The sequence below is a fragment of the Meriones unguiculatus genome, chromosome 15 (assembly GCF_030254825.1).
Source record: "Meriones unguiculatus strain TT.TT164.6M chromosome 15, Bangor_MerUng_6.1, whole genome shotgun sequence".
NCBI classification, from domain to species: Eukaryota; Metazoa; Chordata; class Mammalia; order Rodentia; family Muridae; genus Meriones; species Meriones unguiculatus.
This window is the reverse complement of record NC_083362.1, coordinates 1,910,186-1,933,524: the sequence shown is the minus strand read 5'-3', so window position 1 is coordinate 1,933,524 and position 23,339 is coordinate 1,910,186. Positions and strand designations below refer to the sequence as shown.

The 23,339-nt window shown below is 46.0% G+C and overlaps 1 protein-coding gene across 2 annotated transcripts; it reads left to right on the top strand.

Annotated features, from left to right (window-relative positions):
- Positions 1-41: 41 nt before the first annotated feature.
- Zkscan1 (zinc finger with KRAB and SCAN domains 1) lies at positions 42-22,915 on the top strand. Of its 2 annotated transcripts, XM_021661791.2 has the most exons (6): positions 45-350; positions 8,298-8,816; positions 9,459-9,609; positions 12,673-12,764; positions 13,049-13,175; positions 16,192-22,915. In XM_021661791.2, exons 2-6 carry the CDS (start codon positions 8,391-8,393, stop codon positions 17,085-17,087), a joined length of 1,692 nt encoding a protein of 563 aa, XP_021517466.2. In that variant the 5' UTR covers positions 45-350; positions 8,298-8,390; the 3' UTR covers positions 17,088-22,915. The 2 variants fall into 2 exon arrangements, with proteins under 2 accessions (XP_021517463.1, XP_021517466.2); XM_021661788.2 differs by lacking the exons at positions 12,673-12,764; positions 13,049-13,175 and having other exon boundaries at positions 42-350.
- The last annotated feature ends 424 nt before the right edge of the window (positions 22,916-23,339 follow it).

Here is a 23,339-nt window from a genome sequence, read left to right as displayed (position 1 = left end):
GGACGGAAAAGGCCAGGAGAAAGTACAAACATAGAGCTGAAGACACTGCCTCAGGAAAAACTGGACACCCCCAACAGAACCACTTCATTTCCACTGTCCCGAGCAGGGCTCAGGGCAAGAGCTTCGGAGACGGAGATTCGAAGTCCTCCCAGTTCCTAGAGAGAACCCGGAAGCTCAGCGCGGTCCCGGAAGATGAGATGCCGAGTTACTTCCGGTCTTTGTGACTCATTGTGTCTGTGGCGAGGCGTTGGGAGGGCCTAGGTCGGTGTGCGGTGCCCTTCGGCCGGGTTGAGCCCGGGAGTCAGCCGTGCGCGGTCCCCGGCGACCCCAGGCCGCTCCGCAGACTCAGGGTGAGTCTCATGGCGGACTCTCGCGAGGACGGGCGGGCCTTGAGGGTGGGCCGTGTGGCCACGGGGGGCTTGGAAAGGAGCCCTGCTGGGTCGCGGCAGGGCTCGCACCCCCGGGGTCAGTAGGGAACGCTTTCGTGTCATCGTGCTCGCATGACGTTTCTGAGGACGAGATCGCGAGTGAGCGTGGTCCCTGTGTCTGGATTCTTCTCGCGCTTCCTCCGTCGCCATTTGCTGTGATTGCGGGGAAAGTGTTTGGTGTGGTTTTCGTTCTACTGCTGTCCATCGCTCCCCGTCCCATCCCTGCCCTGGGTCCTTGAGGATCGTGAGGTGAACGACGCGGAAGGCAAGTTTTGAGGTTCCGCAGACGTCTCCAGATCACCTGCTTTTCTGCCTCACCAGCTCCCATCACTGAGTGAAGGCGCTGGAAGCTTGACAGTGTGGTTAAGGGTCTAGTAGAGATTAACAGCCGGCTGTCACCTTTATGGAATGCTTCGGAGGCCCTTGCTGGCTTAAGCTTTTTAAAAATGTGCTGTCTGGGAGATTAGGTGGGGTTTTTAGTTCACCTTGCTGGTTTGGAGTGGGCGAGAACGGGAGGAAATCACACTGATCAGCGTAATGACCTTGGATGAGACATTTTGCCAACTGTCATTTTTATTATTAAAACTGTCTCTGCTCAAAGAGACTCTTCCAAATTTGAAAGTAGTGGAGTTGGTAAATATACCTTTAAAAAGAAAAGTTCTTTAGCATGACACTCTCCTTCCTTCCCCTCTCTTCACACATACACACACATTTTGACTTTGAGAGTGACTGTGCCATGGCTTGGGACCAAAGAAAGCATTTATTGTACAGGGCAGTGCTAGGCTAATTGGAGGCAGTCAATAAATGTTGAATTGTGAAGAATTCATTGTAACCACATCAGCAAGTGAAGTTACTAGAAAAGCTGGCCAAATACGGGGAAATACCTTATCACAGGGAACTATAGTGAAGATTTATCCAGATGCTTTCTTCAGGTTTGTGTCCTCTTTTAATTACCACACAGGAGTCTTACTCGCTACTTTATTCAGTTTCTTAAATTACAGAAATGCCTGCTACTAAATACTGTTATCTTTTGTTGATTCTCTGCTTAATCTCTCCCTCTGGAAATTTTTCAGATGGTGTAGACCCTACAGGCCAGTGTACTAAATCTTACATCTTAGCTTTTTATTCTGTGATATTCTTTTTTGTTTGTTTGTTTTCTTCGAGACAGGCTTTCTCTGTGTTTGGCTGTCCTGGATTCCCTTTGTAGACCAGGCTGGCCTCGAACTTACAGAGATCTGCCTGCCTCTGCCTCCCAGAGTGCTGAAATTACCAGCATGTGCCACCAAGCCATCTGGTATTGATATTCTTTAGGTATCCTTAAAAGGGTGGGGGTCCTCTCTCTAGCCCTGGCTGACCTTGGAATTCTAGCCACTGCCTCTGGAGTGCTGGGATTACAGGCGATTGACACTAGGCCATGCGCTGCCTTTTAAGAATAGCTTTTTCATATTATGAAGTGTTTTATTTCTCTGTTGAAAAAAGGGGAGTGGTGGATAGAGGATGATTTATTTAAACTTGCAAGACTATGCCATAGAAGAAGTAATGGACTTTGAGAAAAGAACTTTTGAAATAAACCGAGCTTGATGCCGAGTCCTTTCTCATCGGAATGTTACTTATTTTTTCTTTAGGGGTCTGGTTGATGGATGGTCATCTTTCCTAAAGGAGATAATATGTCAGAATGTGTTTCATCTCAGAGGAACCCCAAAGGTGGTGTTCTGCCCCTCCTCCTCTGTTCCTACCCCCATTGCTAGTAAGAATACTGGAAACCACTCAGGGATGTGTGACTTATTTGCAGGGGACATAATTCATTTGTCCCAGGCCATGCCACCTTTACTGTTACAGGATTTCTTTCACTGCTAATTACAATGTGTAGTTACATCTCTAGGATTTACTTTTTAAATGTTTTCTGACCAGCTCTCAAGTATCCCTGTCTAACCTGGGATTCACTGTGTAGCCAAGACTGGCCCTATGCTCTAGACCCTTCTTCCCCCACCTCTGAAGTACAGGAAATATTGGCATGTTCCCCCACACCTGGCTTGTTTGTGTTGTGTGTCCTGAGGTTAAGCCCACGTATGCTAGACAGGCACACTGTCACCCAAGTTCATTTTTAAAAGTCAGACTTCCCAGTGCCTGCTAAGAACCAGCAGTGTTTTGTTTTGTTTCGTTTAATTTGAAGACACATTGAACACAGAAAAAAAGTACTGATGTAAATTCAATAAGTGTTTGGCTCAGTGCAGGGCCTTAGACCTCGTGTACTCTGCCACTGACTGGCACCCCTGGCCTTTTTGTATTTTGTACTTGTTTTGTTGATATTTGGGGGTTTTTGTTGTTGGGTTTTGTTTTGTTTTTTACTTTTATGTTATGTCTCCTGTAGCCTAGGATGGCAGTGAGCTCCTTATCTTCCTGCTTCTACCTCCCAAGAGCTGAGATTACAAGTTTGTGCCTCCAAACCTGGCTCGTATTTTCATTTCAGACAGGGTCTTAACAAGTTGTCCTGGCTGGCACTGAACTCACTTTGTAATCCAAACAGATCTGGAACTTTTGATCCTTCTGTCGTGCATTTCTCTTCAAAGAATGCTCAGGGGTGGGTTCGCACATTTGCATAGCGTGCTCCAGGTCCCACGTTTGATCCCTAGTCCTGCAGAAATAATTACGGTAATTCGTGGGCAGGGGAGATGGCTCGATTGGATAGGTGCTGGTTGTATAAGCATGAGGACCTGAGCTTAGATTCCTAGCTCCCACGTGAGGGACACATGCCAGGCCACCTCCCATGTGAGGGCCATGTGCCTAATCCCAGCCTTGAGAACAATGACCCCCAGAGCAAGCTGGCCAGCTAGCCTAGCTGCATCAGCTCTGGGTTCAAGTGAGAGACCCTGCCTCAATAAAGTAGAGAGCAACTGAAGAAAACACCCTTTGTCAGCCTCTAGCCTCCACATACAGGCATACCATGTTCATGCTGGAAAACAGAAAGCCTAAATTAAAGGAGAGCTTGCCCTGAGATGTGACAGTTTAGTTTCAGGTCCTACTCTAGCATTTGCTTGCTCTTAGAGCTTAGGTTAACTGCAGCTTGACATTACAAGGCAAGGTGGTAATCAGACCTCCTCTTCAGACCCACTGTTGGTGTGTGGTCTAGTGAAGCACTCAGTGTGTTATTTGGCACCTGCAAATATTGGTTGCATTCTCACTCCTCCTGTAATGCTCATGTGCATCAATGACGGACAGGTGGCACCTCAGCTCAGGTTTGTAAGATAAAGTGGGATTTGAAAAGGTAGAACTGGCAGAGCATGACAGAGGTGCTGGGTACAGACTCGCTCTGCTGGGTAGGGAAGGGCTTGTGGAGTGGGAAAGTGGAAACAGAGTTGAACCCACTGACAGAAGCTGTAACGTTTTAGGAGCAGTAATCAGGGTAAGGTAGCAAGTACCTTGTGGGTAGAAGATAGAGGTGGAGCACCAAAGAAGCCTGACTTGAGCATGGATTGGATTGGACATAAATATAAAAAAGGGTTACTTCACTCAGCGAGTTGTGGACGTAGCAGTGGGTAGAGCGCTTGCCTAGCATGCGTGAAGCCCTGGGTTCCATCCCCAGCGCCGCATAAAACAGGTATGCTGGCACACACCTGTAATTCCAGCACTCAGGAGGTGGAGGCAGGAGGATCAGAAGTTAAAGGTCATCCTCAGCCATAGATATTGTGTAGAGGGCTACAGAATATGACCCTGTCTCAAAAATACTTCACTCTGGCTCTTGGAGAACTGTGTGAGGAGGGAGGAGTCAAAGAAGGTGAGCTGTTAATTTAAGCCTGTGCAAGGAGGAACTAGTGGAATTCTCCCTGGGTTACCCACTGTTCGTGGCAGGGATGGCTCTCCCCACATAAACAGTTCAACTTCCCATCTCCTTGCGTAAGCTAGAGTAATCAGAAGGCAATGCACATCTTGAAGGGTGAATAAAACGTGGACCGACAGAGTTAATAAATAAATGGAGTTGTTCACAGCAAGAGTGAAGACCGTTGGTCATGGCGGGTGCTCAGGGGAATGAGCACTAACAGGAAGAATGCAGTAGGGCTGGACAGAGGAGTGGGGTGAGTGCTGAGGTGGCGTGTGTTGCAGTCACTGACCTTGGTGTTGTGTGTATTGGGATGGAAAGAAATCATCACTGAACTGAAACACCTGAAAACAAAACAGCAGCTGGGAAGACTGTCCTCCGCTGCTGAGAACTAGTGCAGTGCCTCAGCAGGTAAAGGTGCCCAGCCTGGTGGACCTGAGGTCAATTCTCCAGACCCATGTGGCAGAAGAAGCTCAGAAGTTGCCCTCTGACCTTCGGTAGCTCGCTGACTGAGGCAGTGAATGTGTGAATACACACAGCTATAATTTACAGTGAATTTGTTTAAGCCTGGTCACTTACAAAAACTTGCATACCGCATATGTTGTCAGTGTTTTGTTTATTACTACTGGAAGAGAAGTTTCCTGTTAGTACATGTACACGATCCCATTTCTACAAATCTCATCAGTATTTTTAAGTGAGAACCGTGTAATTAAAAATGCTTTCCTAGTTTAAAAGTATTGGCTTTGGCTGGGGTATGCTCAGTTGTAGAGCCCTTCCTAGCATACACTAGGCTGTGGGTTTGGCCCCGCCTTGTATAAGCATAAAAATGAATTTCACTTGAAAAGCTCTTGGTTTAATTCACTATGAAACACTTGGATGATCTGTTTCTGAAACGTTTTGTTTTGTTGGGTTTTTCAATTTTTTTTAATTAAATTAATTTATGTATTTGTGTGTGGAGGTTGAGGCCAGAGAACAGTGTGCCGGAATCTGTTCTTTCTACCATGTGGGTCCCAGGCTTAATGGCCACTGCCTTTGCCCACTGAGCCATCTTGGGCACCAAGATGCTTGGTTTGAGTGGCTGTGTAAAGAAAGGCAACACTTCCAGAGACCAGTAAGTTCATGGGAGAAGCGCAGCCACCATACTCAGCAGCTCAGGAATCCATCTCCATGCTGAGTACTTATCAAAATTCAAACTTCCACAAGTCTGTTTTTATTTTCCATTATTTTTTTAAATTAATACTTCTGATAATGTGTTACAGCACATTAATTTAATTAATTTAAAAAAGCAGGGACCCTGCTTTTAATAGTAGGGGGGACAACGCCAATCACAGTACTCCCAACAAGTATAAGATCCCTTTTTTATTTGACATTTGTTTCCGAGGGACGGGAAGGGGAGGGGAGGGGTGATAAGGTGGGGGAGGAGAGGAGGGAGGTGACAGGGGTGGGAAGGTGGGGATAAGGCTGCTTGTGGAGATGAAAGACAGCTTTTCTCCGTTCACCTTGTGGGTACCAGGGAAGGAGCTTGTATCCTCAGGCTCAGCAATTAGAACTGTAACCACAGAGCCATCTCATCAGCCCCTAGCGTAAGATTTAAAGTGTCATGGAACAGTAAAAGTTTCTATTGCAGAGACTTCAGTTCAAAGCTGGGGAAGTGACTCAGCAGGTAAATGCACTTGCCACCAAGCCTGACAACCTGAGCAATCCCCGTGACACGTGGTAGAGTAATCCTGTGACCGCCACACATGCACTGTGGCGTGTGTGTGTGTGTGTGTGTGTGTTAAAAATACATGAATATATGACAACTCTCCATTGAAATTCATTTGGGAGATTTTTTTAATGAGCTAGAAAAAGTTCCAAGTGTGTTTTTTAAAGGTTTGTGTGCGTGTGTGTGTGTGTATGTGTGTATGTGTATATATGTATGCGCGTGTGTGCGCGCGCGCCAGGTACATAAGACTCATCTTGTGATGTCAGTGCTGAAATTTAAACCCCAATCCTCATGATGGCACAGCAGGTGCTCCTGACTACAGAGACATCTCTCCAGCCCCAGAGTTCCAAGGTTGTAGAGAATGGACACATTGAGGCTATACAGAGATGGCTCCAAGTTTAAGTGCTTACACTCCTGTAAAGGGCCCAGGTTCAGTCCCCACACACGTAGCTCCAGTGTTCTCTTCTGGCCTCTCAGGCACCTTCACATATGTGACCCACATAACCCATGAAAGCACACATACACACAAATTATTGTTTTCAAGAAGGAGGTACTTGTTAAAGATGATTTCCAGAGTAAGTGATAATTGGGTTTCTGGCAGTACTTCGAACATATGCTTTTATAATTGTTTTTAGGTACCATGGACTCAGCTCCTCACTTAGCCACACTGGAAAGCACTCTACAACTAAGATATATCCAAAGCCCCCCACACTCTTTTAAAGCCACCAGCTTTCCTAGTCACTAATGCTTTTGAACTTGGTATGGATGAGCACTTGGTTTTGCTTCTGTGTGGCTGAGACCTCGCTGTCAGCGGAGCTTTAGCTGTGCCATTCTCTTTTTTCATTGTTTTTACACCATGAGTCCTCCGATAACAGTGTCCTCACATCTTTAAAGTTGCCAGTCTCGTGTGAAGATGAGATTAGGTGAAGACAGATGGAATAATCCACTATTTCAAATAATATAGCCCAATTAAGCAAGGGAATGTCCTAGGATCCAAAACTAAACAAGCAAGTTGAAAAGAGAGGTTCCACTGAGATGTGAGGTTCCCGACTTGTGACAGCTCACCATCTGACCAGGTGACTTCTTTGTGACTTAAATTATCTCATCCATCCCCTACCCCTAAGGTAAGGTTGCCCTCTGTAGCCCTGGCTGCCCTGAAACTTGCTCTGTAGACTAGGCTGGCTGTGAACTCAGAGATGCCTCCTGAGTGTTGAGATTAAAGGTGAGCGTCACCATGCCCAGCTCTTGGGTTTTTTGTTTGTTTGTTTGTTTGTTTTTAGGATAGCTTCCTACTGCCAAGGCTGGCCTGGAACTGTTCTCAGGTTGAGTTCCTGATTCTCTTGTCTCTGCCTCTCAAGTTCTCAAAAATTGTAGGCTTCCACACTTGACTCTCCTACAAGCACTCTTCCCCCATTTTCTCTTTTCCTCTCAAATGGGTCTCAGGTAATCCAGACTGGCCCTGAACTTGCCACAGAGCTAAGGATGACCTTTAACTCCTGGTGGTCCTAGATGCTAGGATTACAAGTGTGTCATCATATCTGGTTTATACAAAACTATAGAGTGAACCCATGGCCTTGTGTGCATGCTAGGCAAGTGCTCTGTTAACCATGCCAGATCCTTAGCCCTTTCTTATAAAATATAAATACTCTGTTGGCTGTTTTCTGTGTTCCCTAAAGGAAACTGCCACCGTAGGCCACCACAGCACTCATAAAGCAATGAAAGTAGTGAGATGCTACAGTAATGGGCCCTGTGTCTTCAGCGTAGGCACACATCTGCTCCTAAGGATAGGAAGATTCTAGACATCAGTTACATCTGCTGTGTACACACTGACATCTTCCTGCCTGCCAGGCTTTGGGCAGTGGGGGAGGAGATGGTTCCTGTGCTATGCTTAGCCTGGCCCTTGGCACCCACTGGACTTACTTTTGTAAATGCCCCCATTTCCTCACCTTCTGTCTCTGGAAGGACAGTGCTCTGACCACAGGCAAACACCCTAAGATTAGAGGCCACCATTGAAGGTTTCTGTTTGCAAACCTTAATATCAGAAGTGACACTGAGGCCAGTGCTGCTTTCTGGTGGTTCTCTCCTTATTTTTAGAGACATTGTTAGTGTCTTGATGTGTAGCCTTGTGTGGAGGATGGGTAGCACAGGCCACTTTGCATGTGTGCACATGTGCACATTCTCATGTATGTGTGCATATGGGGGCTGCAGGACAGCCTTGGGTGTTTGTTGTCTTGCTCGGTTTTTTGAGGCAGTGTCTCCCGCTAGCATGGAGCTCACTGAGAATGCTAGACTGGCAGGACTTTGAGCCCAGGGTCTCTTTTTATAGTGTCGTCTTTCTGCTTTTCAGCTTCAGGAATAGTGCAGGAACCAATAGAGAACAGTTGCTAGGACAGAAACGGCAGCCTGATCCTGTTGGACCCCACCAGTTCCCTGAGCCTGAATGATGACTGCCGAGTCAAGGGAAGCCACGGGTCTGTCCCCACAGGCTGCACAGGAGAAGGATGGCATAGTCATCGTGAAGGTGGAAGAAGAAGATGAGGAAGACCACATGTGGGGGCAGGACTCCAGCCTGCAGGAGACACCGCCAGCCGACCCAGAGGTATTCCGCCAGCGGTTCAGGCGCTTCTGTTACCAGAACACTTTTGGGCCTCGGGAAGCTCTGAATCGACTGAAGGAACTTTGCCATCAGTGGCTTCGACCAGAAGTCAACACCAAGGAGCAGATCCTAGAGCTGTTGGTGCTGGAGCAGTTCCTGTCCATTTTGCCCAAAGAGCTGCAAGTCTGGCTGCAGGAGTACCGGCCGGACAGCGGGGAGGAGGCCGTGACACTCCTGGAGGACCTGGAGCTTGACCTTTCGGGACAGCAGGTAAAAAGAGCTGCCACCTGTCGTTTGGAAAACGGGCATCCACTCGAGTAGGCTCAGAGAGAGTGTTGGGAGTGTTTGGGCAGTTTCTCTTACATACTGCTCTGCTGGGTTCTTTCAAAGAATTCTGGGAGCTGGGCAGTACAGGTCAGTTCTAGAACCTAAGCATGGCATTTGTGAGGCTCTGGGTTCAATGGCTGACCAGAGGAAGGGAGGGAGAGGGGAAAGGAGGGAGGGAGGGAGGATAGGCCCTTTGCTCTCAGCATCCATTGGCATACATTAAATGGCCTTTTTTGTTTTTAAAGATTTATTTATTATGTATACAGTGTTCTGTCTGCATGTATACCTGCACACCAGAAAAGGGCACAAGATCTCACTATAGATGGTTGTGAGCCACCATGTGGTTGCTGGGACTTGAACTTAGGACCTCTGGAAGAGCAGCCTGTGCTCCTAACCTCTGAGCCATCTCTCCAGCCCCCTAAATAGCTTTTCTTTAATATTTCTAAATTCTACTTCATAAGTTATTTACTGGGCCAGGCATAGTGCTTCGTGCCTATAATTCTAAGATTTGGGATGCTGGAGCAGGAGGATTAGGAGTTCAAGACCAATCAGAAGTTTTACCTGGAAACCATTTTCCCCCCTCAGGTCCCAGGTCAAGTTCATGGGCCTGAGATGCTTGCCAGGGGGGTGGTGCCTCTGGATCCAGTTCAGGAGTCCTCAAGCTTCGACCGTCATGAAGCTGGCCGGTCTCATTTCAAGCATTCGTCCAGGAAGCCTCGTCTCTTGCCATCCCGAGGTAAGAACCTGGTTCGTGCGTGGAGAAACAGCAACTGTTGGGTTAGAGATGGGGCTTAGTTGGTAGAGCCTGTCACACATGAGGTGCTAGGTTCCATCCCCAGCACTCATAAAATGAGTGGCAGCTCCTTTAGTGCCACACTGGAGGCAGAAGCACGGAGGTTTGTGTGTACGAGGACAGCCTGGTATACACAGTGAGTTTCAGGTCAGCCATGGGCACATAGCAAGATCCTGACTCAAAAGCAAAACAAAAAGGCAGGCCTGGTGCACTTGTAACACTCAGGACTTGGTGGAAGGCGGGGGTCAGTATCTCAAGGTCATCCTCAGCTTCGCAACAAGTTTGAGGGTAGCCCAGCACCAAGGCCATTGAGGAGGTGAGACCTTGCCCCCTCCCCTCAAAAGAAAAGGTGGGAAATAAAGGGTCCAAGATGCAGGTACCTCTTTCCATGTCACCAGCTAACTCCATCAGAAGCATGCTTTTTTGATTATCTGCCTTTTTTATTATTATTAAATTTACTTATTTACTTTACATCCTTCTTGCAGCCCTCTCCTCCCAGTGCTCCTCCCTCACACACCCCTCCCCAATTGCTCCCCTCTCCTTCTCAAGAGAGGGGAGAGGCTCCCCATGGTACCGACGCACTGTGGCCCACTAAGTCACTGTAGAGCTAATACACCTGTTACAGCGTAGCTCATGGCCCAGCCTTAGGCTGAGTGTCTCCTAAGGAGGCAGGTGAGCTGGGCACCGTGTGCTCACTGACTGTCACATCACTGTTATGTGTGCATCCCTGATGAGCTATGTGCATCCCTGATATCCAGCACGGTTCTGAGTGGAGGGTATTAGAGCAAACAGGATATTATTTCCAGCCTGACTGGTTTGTTTTGAGACAAGGTCTTGCTCTATGGTCCAAGGCTGGCTTCAAACTTGCAGTCCTCATGCCTCAGGCTCCTGAGTGCTAGGATGACAGGTGTGCACCATCAGGCCTGGCTTCCAGTCTGGGTCTTGAAACACTTCAATTAGCATTTCTTTTTTTTTTTTTTTTCTTTTCTTTTCTTTTTATTTCAAGACAGGGTTTCTCTGTATAGCCTTGGCTGTCCTGGACTCGCGTTGTAGACCAGGCTGGCCTCGAACTCACAGAGATCCACCTGCCTCTGCCTCCCTGAGTGCTGGGATTACAGGTGTGCACCACCACGCCCCACTTAGCTAGCATTTCTTAAATAATATTTATAGGGGTCATAAATCTTTCTAATGATCATATATATACATTTTGTGGGGGTTTTTGTTTGTTTTTTGAGACAGGGTTTCTCTGTGTAGCCCTGGCTGTCCTGGAACTCACTCTGTAGACCAGGGTGGCCTCAGAGATCCACCTGCCTCTGCCTCCTGAGTGTGCTGTGAATAAAGTCATGTGCCATTACCTCCCGGCATAAAATGTTTTTTAACATTGTTTTCAAGGTTACTTTTAAAATTACCAAAGGGAAGAAAATGGGAACAATTTTCCTTTTTGGCTGAGGAAATGAAAACAATATTAGTTCAGGATTTATTTCTATTGAAATCTATTACATTTGGTTGGTTCCCTTGCCCACTTTAAAGAAATAGACCAGACCATGATTTTATGAGAGTCTGAAATAAAGCAAGTACATAGAATATCAGAACAATTATCAAAGGCTCAGTAGTTCTTGCTGTCCTCACAGAGGACCAGAGTTCACCTACATCAGGCCACTCAGATCTGCCTGTATCTCCTGCTTCAGGGGATCTGATGCCTTTTTCTGGCCTCAAGGGCACTTGAGCACTCAAATACACACGCACACTCACACACATACAGAGTCTTTTTTTTTTTCTTTTTAGGTTTGTTAAAGAATTACAGAAGAGTTAAAGTGTGTTCTTTTAGAGTGGGAATATTAGAGAGCAGAGCTTACAGGAGCATTCTCCCCAGATGTCCTGGAAGACAGCAGCAGACAGTACGGTTTTCTAGGTTTAACTCCACCTGTGTCGATTCCCTTCCGGGACCCAAGAGGACTCCACAGGCAGAAGTTATAACAGTGTCATTAGGGGTCAGCAGGAGAGGACATTCAGCAGCTAATCCAGATTGATGCTTCAGGTAGCTAGGGAAATGGATTTAGAGAGCGCAGCTAGAGTTGTTACTTACTAAATTGTTCTTGAAGAAATCGAGGCATGGTTTGCTCTCAACTTCCTCTCTGTCTTGTTCTGTCTTATGTCCTAACTCTGGACTGCCTAAGTGTTAGGGTCTTGTTCTTGTGTGTATTTTGCCTCATGGGTGGTAACAGCTCCAAGCTGTAGTGATTGAGTGGTGTGTTTCTTTGGTCCTTAGCAGCTTGGTACCATCTCTGTCTACCAATACTGTTTCCAACTCTAATGATGCTTGGCAAAGGAAAGGAAAAGGAGAAATTTGAACTTTACACCTGATTTTTTAAAATCTCATTACTCACTGCATACAGCTGATAGTCACAAGCTGTGCTGCAGCTGCCTTTGTTATGTGTGTTGGCCCCTACCTTTCTACATTTCTCATCAGCATTTAAACTGTGTGTTTTATCAAACAGCGACTGTGACCAAGTAAGAGGGGGAAAAGGGTCAGAATGGCAGACACGTGCTTAGCAGTGGGGAGGTCCCTTTCTTCGCCTGTCATTCTCAGTGCTCTGTGATCTTGAAGATGTGTTGTCCACAAGTGTACCCAGAAACGGGAGCCTCCTGCCCTTGGTGCCAGACTTGCAGCCACTGATCCTCAAGCTGACATAGGAAGCTGGTTTTAGACTGCACCTACCATTCTAAGCTGAGTCACACCCTCTTCAGGGCCTCACTTTTCTTCTTTTAAAGTTTGGACCTGGTGATTTCAAGGACCCTTCTATGAGCTCCATGTGGTTCAAATTTAAGACTAGAGGCCTTGGGGAAGCTGAAGTCTTCCAGTCAACTGTATCCTTTGGAGCTATCTTTTTGGTAGTGGAACATCAAGCAGTGAATTTGCTGGTGTAGGAAGGAGAGTGCTGGGTTCTTCACTGAGGGAGGCTCAGAGAAGAGCCATTTTACTCACAGCCCCTTTCTCCTCCTCAGCTGTCCCTGCCACTCACGTTCCTGCCCCTCATCATGAGGGGAATCCCAGAGACCAGGCGATGGCATCTGCACTATTGACCGCAGATTCCCAGGTGAGCCACGGGCCCCTCTTTCCTCCTGAGCTCCTGTATCTGCCCCTTCTGGAGCACCTCTCATGAACCTCAACCAGGTCGCTTGCTCTTGGTGCCCAGAGAAGCCCCACTCCCCTCAATTTTAGTGTCCTTCCGACATAACCCTTCAGTCCATCAGGGTTGGGCACATGCTCTCTAGTGTCCCACAGTCCTGCGGTCAGCTCTGTCCTTGACCTCAGCTTTGGGTAGTAGGACTGTCCCTGATGTTGCAGGGAGCTGAGTGTGGGGATCTCCTGTTATTTCAGGCGATGGTGAAGATCGAGGACATGGCCGTGTCCCTCATCCTGGAGGAGTGGGGATGTCAGAACCTGGCTCGGAGGAATCTCAGTAGGGACAGCAGGCAGGAGAATATGGGGAATGTGTTTTCCCAGGGTAAGACTGATGCACAATTCTTGCCTGCTAAGGTTGTTTTGCTTCTGTGCTGGTTAGTAAGGGAAAACCTTTGTGTTCCTTGAGTTCTGAAGGCATGGTACTCCAACTCCCTGTTCCTGCCAAGTTTGGTACCTCTGGGTAATTTCTGCTCTTTGGTATCAGAAATAAACTCCTCTGTTCAGAGTCTCTCTCAGCTCCCCAACCACTCTGTTCTCTGGGAGGAAGGATTCTTTCTGCTCTGGCGTGAGGCAATCTCCTAGGAAATCTACTTTTCCTAGGAGAGGTAGCCAGGCAGGCGACCACTGTCCAGTTCCAGCCTGTTTTTAGCCTGTTCCTAGACTTACAAGGCACCCACCCTCCTTGGCGGTCTGTCTCTTTGTATTCAGAGATTGCTCAACATGAACGTTGTGGTTCACAGCCTTGCCCTGGCCCTCCCTTAGGATCAGGTTCCCAGGCCCAGCCCTAGTGGTGGTCTTCTATGAAGAACTCTCGGTGCTGAGATGTAAGAAGACTAAAGTAATTCAGAGGGCATCAGCTAGATAAAATGTCACAGCCAGCTGACAACGCTGTTGCGTGGGTCTCTCCCAGATCTTAAGTGCTAGGACATGGTGCCACCAAGAAGCCCACAGGTGTGTACCAGGAGGAAAGGTCATAGCAAGAACTTGTCCACCTTGAGTGGGTAGAGGGGGGATGCGCAAAGTGGCCGTGGAGAAAGGGTGTGACTTAAGAAGGTGGGTTTGGTTTGGAAACCAGTATAAAGGAGAGGCTGGCTTTTAGGTCCTTATTCTTTATACTAGATAGAAATCTTTGCTTCTAAGCTATCACTACTATAACCTTTTTAAAAATTATTTAATTTTATTTATGCACATTACTGTGAAAGTGTCAGATCACTTGGAATTGGCGCTACAGACAGTTGTGAGCTGCCACGTAGGCACTGGGAATTGATCCCGGCTCCTTTGAAAGAGCAGACAGTGCTTTTAACCACTGAGCCATCTCTCCAGCCCCACTACTATAACCTTTGAAGGAAAAAACAAAAAACAAAAACAAAAGGAACACTCTGGAGAACTGTCCAGCTGGTCCAAGACCTTAGTTTGGAATTCAGAAATAGACCAGCTTTCACTTCTCTGGTTCAGTGATTATGATTATTTCATCAATAAGCCAAGCATTAGATATTACCAGTTCCTCTAGTCATAGCGTTCAGGAGCCTACCGAATGGGATGGCACCGACTTTCTTGGAGTCTTTACTTAAAAGCAAAATCCGAGGCCAGCAAGATGATTCAGTAGGTAATAAATAAGTGAAAAGCTTGAGGGCAGGGGAGATGGCTCAGCAGTGAAGAGCAATGGCTGCTCTTCCAGAGGACCCATGTCCAATTCCCAGTACCCAACCCTCTATAACCCCGAATCCAGGAGGTCCAGTGTCCTCTTCTGGCCTCTATAGGCACCAGGCATGGTACACAGACATACACATGCAGACAAAACACTCATACACACAAACATTTCTTGTTGGCTTTTGGTTTTTTCTTTCTTTTAAATAGTAACATGTATTTTAATAGTAACAGTATTTTAATATATTGGTTGCTGGGGGCTGGAGAGATGGCTCAGAGGTTAAGAGCACTGGCTGTTCTTTCAAAGGTTCTGAGTTCAATTCCCAGCAACCACATGGTGGCTCACAGCCATCTATAATGAGATCTGGTGCCCTCTTCTGGCCTGCAGGCACACATGTAGGCAGGATGTTGTATAAATAGTAAATAAATAAATCTTTATTTAATATATATATATATATATTAAATATATATATATATATATATATATATATATATATATATATATATACTGGTTGCTTAACTCTACACTGTAAAATGTGTTTTTCGGGGCTGGAGAAATGGCCCAGGGGTTAAGAGCAGTGACTTCTTCCAGAGGACCTGGGTTAAATTCCCAGCACCCACATGGCAGCTCACAACTGTCTTTAACTCCAGTTCCAGGGGATCTGACACCCTCATACATACATATAGGCAAGACACCAGTGCATATAAAAAAGGAATAAGAATTAAAAAAATCATTTTTTAAAACTTGTTTTCTGCTATCTCTGATTACAGTCTCAGGAATTGTCTCTTTCCTATAAGTCTCATCTATCAGTTGGTGAAAGTTTTAGCTATTTTGGTAATGAATCCCCAGATGCCTCCTTCATCCCTTCTCTGTCACATGAGCTCTGTGCTGTTCTTCCTGGTGGAGGAAAACTGCTTCCTGTGCCAAGGGACCCCGTAATCTACCAGGGTCAGGGCTTTTTGTTTCCTGCCAACTATCTCCTTCCTAATAAAATATGACAGAACTGGGGAGTGTCTGTTTTTCCTTCTGCTAACACCACTAACCAGTTCCTCAGGATGACTTGCCTGTTCTCTTTTCGTAAGACTTACAGATATTTGCTGGAAATGCAATTTGACTTATTTCTTACTATATTTTATTTTTGTGTAGCCCTGGCTGGCTTTGAACTCCCAGAGATCTGTCTGCCCCTACCTCCACTGTGATGATTAAAGGTGTTTGTCACTACACCCAACCATGACTTGTTAAATACAGTTTCTTTTAAATTAGTTAGCAAGTAACCGCGTAATAGAAGAGCCCCTGACACATGTCAGCTCCTTATCCTGAAGTTTCTCTACTCACTCCCCACCGTGCCGGTTTATTCACATTCTTTTCACTTTTTTTTTTTTTTTCCTTTGAGTTAGGTCTTGCTATGTAGCCCAGACTGACCTGTCAGTGGTGATTCTCCTGCCGCAAGCTATTGAATGCTGGCTGGGCACCGCTGTGAATGCCTGGCCTTATTTGTTCTCTTTGCCAATGCTATGATTATTTTTCCACCTCCATCCCAGTGTTTCTTCCCCTTTTTCTGCATTTATCTTTCATCCTATGAAGTCATTTTCCCAGATACATAGAAGCTTCTTAGAAAATAATGTCACTGTATTAACACCTGTATTCATAAGAAAACGGTGCTATTCATATTTTCTGTTTATCATGTCAGGTTCTGAAAACAGGAATGGGAATGAGTCAGCCTCAAAGGCTGAAGTCAAAGAAGATTCCACCACCTCTCATGGGGAAACAGTAGGAAGATGCCAGAAAGAATTTGGAGAGAAACGTGAACAGCAGGGCAGAATAGTTGAAAGGCAACAGAAAAACCCGGAGGAGAAAACTGGCAAAGAGAAGAAAGAGCCTGGGCCACCTACAGCCAAGGAAAAAAGGCCCACCACAGGAGAGAGAGCCCCCAGGGAGAAGGGCAAAGGTTTGGGAAGAAGCTTCAGCCTCAGTGCAAACTTTAATAACACACCGGAAGAGGTTCCCTCCGGAGCAAAGACTCATAGATGTGATGAGTGTGGGAAATGCTTCACGAGAAGCTCAAGCCTCATCCGCCATAAAATCATCCACACTGGAGAGAAGCCGTACGAATGTAACGAGTGTGGGAAAGCCTTCAGCCTCAACTCAAACCTTGTCCTGCATCAGCGCATCCACACAGGAGAGAAACCTCATGAATGTAACGAGTGTGGCAAGGCCTTCAGCCATAGCTCAAATCTCATTCTGCACCAGAGAATCCACTCTGGAGAGAAGCCCTACGAATGTAACGAGTGTGGCAAAGCGTTCAGCCAGAGCTCAGACCTCACGAAGCACCAGAGAATCCACACAGGGGAGAAGCCCTATGAATGTAGCGAGTGTGGAAAAGCTTTCAACCGAAACTCATACCTTATTTTGCATCGGAGAATTCACACCCGAGAAAAGCCCTACAAGTGCACTAAGTGTGGCAAAGCCTTCACCAGAAGCTCAACGCTCACACTGCATCATAGAATCCATGCCAGAGAGAGAGCCTCAGAATACAGCCCAGCCTCTCTGGACGCCTTCGGAGCATTCCTGAAAAGTTGTGTGTAAAGCAGGAGTGTGTCTTCAAGCCATTTCCCCCCTTTTGTTTCCAGAATTATGTCAGACATACGTGCCCACTGAGGGAAAAGTGATAACACTGTCAAGTTGTCTGAGAAGTCACACTTACGGATCCTTAGAGTTACATCAACAGTGTTGCACCTTCCGGTGCTCTGTAGGCATGTAATTCTCATAGTACTTGCGAGGGAAAGCTGGTCATACGGATAGTCTTGAGGATACTTCCACTCAAGATAAAAGCACACACAATAAAATGTCAAGCTTTCCCATGTTGGGTACACCTTTAAGGTTTGCTTCCCAGAAACCACAACACATAGTTGGAGAATCAAGATTAGCTCTGAATTTTAACTGAAGTTAGAAAGCCACTTGCTGCAAATAAGCCCTACTTGGACAATGTATATTTCTCAGTGAAGAGAGACAGTTAGTACAAAAACTACATTGGGATATGCTGCTAGAGCAAGTTATAGATCCAGAGAGTTGTGTATCTGATCACTGGTAGCCTGCCAAAGCGATAGGAATCTAGAACTGCGCTGAGCAGAATCAAACCAAAGATTGCTGTCTTTCTGAAGGAGGGTATATGCGCCAGTTTGTAGTTCCAAGGACTAGCAAATGTGGGTGACCCTGCCCTCGTCAGTGAGATGGGTCCTACTGAAGTAGCAACAAATCAAGATGCTTTTCCCTCTCTGACGTCCCTGAAGCACTCTAGCACTCCTGAGGGCACTCTCCACAAGTTAGCACTTGATTGTAGACTCATTTAATCTTTCCTCATTCAGTGTATGGAAGCTTTTATCAACCAACAACACCCCCCCCAAAAAAAAAAATGCTTCAGTTGTCAAGAAATATAGTTCTATCCCTGACAGCCAGCACTGGATGTAATACTGAACACGCACAAGGCACTCCTTACGATGGCCTTCTAACAGGACTATCACAGTTGTGATAGAACCTGAGAATCGTGCGCATTCCTGAACTACGGGACCCTCAGAGCCATAGGCTACACTAGAACTTATCCTAGTCGATGTTACTGTCCTAAATATAAAGAAAAGTGGTTAGCTACCTGCAGAGACGCTGCAGACATGGACCAGTAAGTAAATCCCACAGAAAGCCAGAAGTGATTCTTGCTATCCACCTACAGAAGAAAACTGCACACTAAAGTCCTGTGTGTGTGACAGTCCGTAGCAGAGCTCTTGTCCTCGGCCGGCACTCTTCCAATTAGCTGCTGAACCGTGATGTTTTGAGCACTCTCCAAGTTGTTCGAAACTTAGCTAATGCTATTCAAAAGATGTGGGTTGTTGTTCTTTTCTTTGTTTGGTTTGGGTTTTTTTTTTTTTTTTTTTTGTCTGTTTTTCTAACTCTCAGAGAAAGGGAAAATTACAGGAGCATTTTTTCCACACATAACCCTAACCTTGTTACCGTTAGCCGGCAATAGCAGAAGGTGTCCTGATGTACTAGGAAGTTCACCCCCACGCTGGGCGGTTGGTGGTGTCACTGCATGTCATAGGACACAGTGTCTTCTCTGTTCTCATGAAGTGGAGTTAGGGGGCTTTAGCCTTTCCCGTCATCTCTGCAGGTGGCTTCTCAGAAGCTCCTGATGGAGACTTAACACATGCAGGAGACCCAAGTATCATGGACTCTGCAGGTATCAGGGGCTTGGATAGAGAGCTCTGTCCGTGAAAGCATTCAGATAACGTAGGCAGCTGCAGAACCCTAGAAACATAAGCTAAAGACAAACTTGAAGACTGTCGACATGAGCACCTGGTTTAAGATTTCCCCTCAAGGAACAACTAAGACCATCTTGCACCAGTTGTTCACTGACAGCAGCGAAGTCCATGAGACACAACAGCAGGTCTCATCAGATGGGCGCCTGTGGCCTCACCTCCAGGTCAGACTAGACTCCTGCAAGCAGTCATTGTCCAGTCCCTCTTGACTTTATTTCTTAGACCAGTCCCAGGTCCCTGGGCGCCTGAGCTCTGAGCTCAGTGCTGGGTATTTCTAGCCAGCCCAGCAGAGCTGCTCTGAAGAGCATGCCAGACTCACTTTCAGCAGTGGGTTGGAGGTAGAGAAATGCTTTAAGGTTCTTCCTGAAGGAATGAGTCATAGTGATGGTGGACTCTTGTGAGAGCTCCGACCTGCCAAAAAGCAACTGAAATAAGGTACAGGACTCCGGGAGCCCACCCAGACACCAGCTTTGATCCCAAGGAAGAGCTTTGGTCATTTGCCTTTTGGCTGCTTAGACACAGGCATGTACACAACTACATGCTGATATACTTAGCCACCACTCTGTTTTTAAATGAAATTGAGACATTTGATTCCCATTTTATTGAGGCGTCTTGCTATTACTGGGGTGGCTTCAAGTCTTCCTCAGGCAGTCCTCTGAGGAACACATGCAAAGATGTGTTTTTCTTAGGAAGCAGACTATAGTGGTTACCAAGACTTCTTAGATGCTTAGCACAGTGTCACTGTGTTATGGTCAAAAATGCTGACATCTCAGGCTACTTGTTAACAGTCTAACTAGTTAACAGTTATTAGTTAACTTACTAGCTAACCATTAGCATGCTAGTTGACGTGATGGAATTCTTTTGAAGACTTTTAAGTGTATTTTTAACCTTATGACAGACATCAGATTTTTCAAGCTGTGGACTTTCTACTTCAGCCTGGCAGGCAAGGGCTCAGCATAAGATGTGTGAGACAACTTGATATGTAAAGCACTTGATATTAAAGGCATAAACATGAGAGCGCTAAATGTGTGTAGAGACTGACATGTGGAGTATGGGGCAGTCCACGCCTTGCATATGTCAGGAAATTGATTCCAGAAGGAGACGTGGTCCGAGTGTAATGTCTGGCAAAGCTTACGCTGTAAATAAACTCTTACGTGTGTGAGGCCAACTTCATCGTACTCATTGCTTTGGACAGGAATTTCCCTTGGTCTGTCCCAGTCATGCAGTCTGTTCCAGAAACTGCCAATAGAGCTCAGTCTTAACTCCAGAGGATCCACAGGAGAAAACAGGCGTGGGGAAATGCTAAAGAGACAGTAAAAGCATACAACTTCTTACAAAAACTGTTAATGCTGAGAACCTTGATATATTTTGTAAGGCTGTGATGTCAGTGTGGTTTTGTACACCTCACACCCTCCTTCATATTCCTTGTAACATGTTCCACTCTTGAACAGAACTCGTCACCGGGAAGAAAAAAACAACTAATAAGGTTATAAGCTAGTTCACAGAACTAGGGCTGGGGAGTAAACCTGCTAGCTTGATGCTTTCAGTTGAAAGGACAGTTTGTGAAGAGTCAGTGGACACTAACGTCAAGTAGATTCTGTAAGTGCCTCTTGCAAGCTGCCTGGTCTCTGTCATTCAGAGGGAATGGTGTGCTCTGGCTTGTCTGGGAGGGCAGAGAGTCTTGTGTGTTGGTCATATATTTGGGGGAAACCTACAACCAACAGGAAGTACCCTGGCACGGCTAGTCTGCCTACACTCAACTGCAGCACCACAGTTCTGTTCCCACTCAAGGCCTCTGTGTTTAGACAAGTGAGGCTCGCTCCACAGGAAGGGCTCCCTTCCAGGAGACACGGGTAGGTCTTCCAGGGAGGGAGGCCATCTCACAGTGCGAGGCTTGCTTTTGCTTTACTTCAAGGTCCTATCCTTGCTCCCATTTTCTGGTCCATTTATGCTTAGAAGACAACGTTTGAAGATTCATAGATGTGAATATTTGTTGATTTAAGTTTTCAACCCTAGAATTGTCAACTTTATTTCCAAGGACCATGCTGATCAGTTTATCAAAAGAGAACTTAATCAGGTTCTTCTTGCCATCCTCATGGAAGACTAATTTTGTTACTTGGAGTGACGATGCTGAAACACTCAAAACAGCAAACTTGCCAGAAGAGACATTTTCTGTGTCCCACTACAAAGAACTCTCAGAAGTACGTATGAAGAAGGGCTGGGGATGTGGCTCCGTCCCTAGCACTGCATCAAAAGGATGTGGGGCTTGTGCCTGTAGGCCCAGCACTTTGGGAGGTAGAGGCAAAGGGATCTGGAGATTGAGATTTTCCTCTGCTCCATAGCAAGTCTGAGGCCAGCCTGAACTGCATGAGAGCCTGTATAACTGTATCTGCATATCTATAAGGGAGCCAGGCATGGTGGTGCAGGCCTGCAATCCAGGCACTCAGGAGGCTGAGACATCACAGGTTCACAGCCAGCCTGTCTCCAAAGGAAAAGAAATGTACTAGGACTTCCCACTAAGGGAATGAAGGCCTGAATTGTATGAAAGAGAGAACCAGAGATCACTTCATAGAAGTTAGGGTAGATTTTTATTTTAGCTACTACTGGAGACAATGAGCAATGTTGGAAAAGTTTTCCTAACATAGATCTAGGCTTTGCTCTTAGTATGGAAACACTACTGTACGTTTTAAAGCAGTTAACGTATTTTGCTATTCAGATTTTTTTTAATTATGTCTGAAAATACCTATCTTGCTTTTCAAAACTTTGTGAAACAAACTTGAAGTTATAGGTAAGGTAAGCCATCTCCAATACTGCAGGTCAAACATAAGTTTGGGAAATCCTTTTGACATCCAATAATACTAATGTCCTGATATGAGAACTTAGCTTCCTGTTTTCTGGTTCTCATCACCTGGTTCCATGTTTCTCTCTAACATTCTAAACAGCAAAGTGGAGAGTGAAGGTTAGCAACTCTAAACTGCGGTTCCAAATGGAAAAAAGTCATGGTCTGTTTTTTGTTTTGTTTTAATCTTGGAGGTTGTGACATGCCCCCTTCCAAAAAATTACTCAACTTTAAATTACTTGATCATTAGGCAAATTAATTGGGCTTTAAAATTGTCTTTCTTCACAAGCACTCAAGTTCTTGAAGATAGAAAGACTGAAGTTTTTGAAGGTGTGGAAGAGTCTGGACCAAAACTTGGACTTCATTCCAATTTGAGATTGGGGCTAAGTCCTTTAGGTCCATGAAAGGATGACCAGTCACACTGAGTCTCAGATATCCTGTAGTCTCCGGACCGGCAAAAGAATGGCCTCGTGATCTGCTAAGGAAGTGCTGATCCAGAGAGTCAGCAGAGAAGCTTGATTTGGGAGGTGGGAGTGGGTGCTGATTGCTCACCTTCCCCTCCATCTTAATTGGTAACAGCTTGATTCTAGAGTGCCCTGACTGGGAGTATGAGGCTTACCTGGATCCCTCGGTGGGGGCGAGGGGCGTGGCTCAGGAAAGAGCATTTATGGAGAGTATGCCATGAATGTGAGTGGCCCCAGGATGAGCCGCAGCTCTTGCCTAGAGCAACCCTAGTGAGGGTTAGGGATGTGCCTAAGCCATAGAGCATTTGCTAGAATACCACAGTAGCGGGCTGCGACGTGGCTCAGGAGCAGACCCATTGCCCAGCATATGCGAGTCCCAGCACTGCCCCCACCCACGAGAAATGCTTCTGCTCTTAGGGGGTTCTTACAGCAACTCGTGGGAGGTTGTGATTAAACAGGAAAATCTTGTCCTCAGAATATGAGTGTTAAGGGTTAGGGTGGTTATGCAAGCAAAAACAATTATTTTAAGTTGAGTGTATTTTTATAAACTGTCAGTTAAAGGTTAGTCAACATGATAAGCCTAAGCGTATAGAGTTATTACTACCCCAGGCACATCCTGTTTATAGGGTAGGTAAATCATCTCTTTTGTCCATTCCCAGCGTATACTAGAATACATTAGACCCAAAGAAGAAACTGTATGCCAGCAGGATTAAAATTATTGTTAGAAACTGGATCTTTGATTTGACCAGCCTCTGAAGAGACCAGACACATAGTCGATGTTCAATAAATAATTTTTAAATGGAATTTGTTTTTAAATCCTCATTCATATTTCTATAAGGCCTCCTTTTACTAAATAATGGGATTTAGGAGAAAAGTGGGTCTTTTAGATTGGTTTCTTTGCTTTTCTTAAAACTAGAGAACTCTTTCAAATAAGTTGAAGCATTGGTTGAAAGCTAGTTTCCAAAGAAATGGAAGGCTGGGTCTTGTCTGTTGTTCATATATTTTGGGGAAACATACAACCCACCTGGAGTTCCACTACCACCCAAAGCAGGTGTGACACACCTATAATCTGAGCACCGTGGCAATAGAGGCAAGAGCATCAGGAAGTCAGGGTCATCTTCGGCTACGTGTTGAGTTTGAGACTAGCCTGGGCTATGTGAGATTCTGGAGAAGAGGAAGAAGAGAGTGTGCACCTAAAGATGGCTAGTGGTCCATTTTAGACCAGTGA

Excerpts from the sequence above, each read along its gene's own strand:
- Zkscan1 (XM_021661791.2), top strand. The coding sequence starts at position 8,391 with ATGATGACTGCCGAGTCAAGGGAAGCCACGGGTCTGTCCCCACAGGCT. Across the intron at positions 12,765-13,048 it reads TATTGACCGCAGATTCCCAG|GCGATGGTGAAGATCGAGGA; the intron begins GTGAGCCACGGG and ends CTGTTATTTCAG. Across the intron at positions 13,176-16,191 it reads GGGGAATGTGTTTTCCCAGG|GTTCTGAAAACAGGAATGGG; the intron begins GTAAGACTGATG and ends TTATCATGTCAG.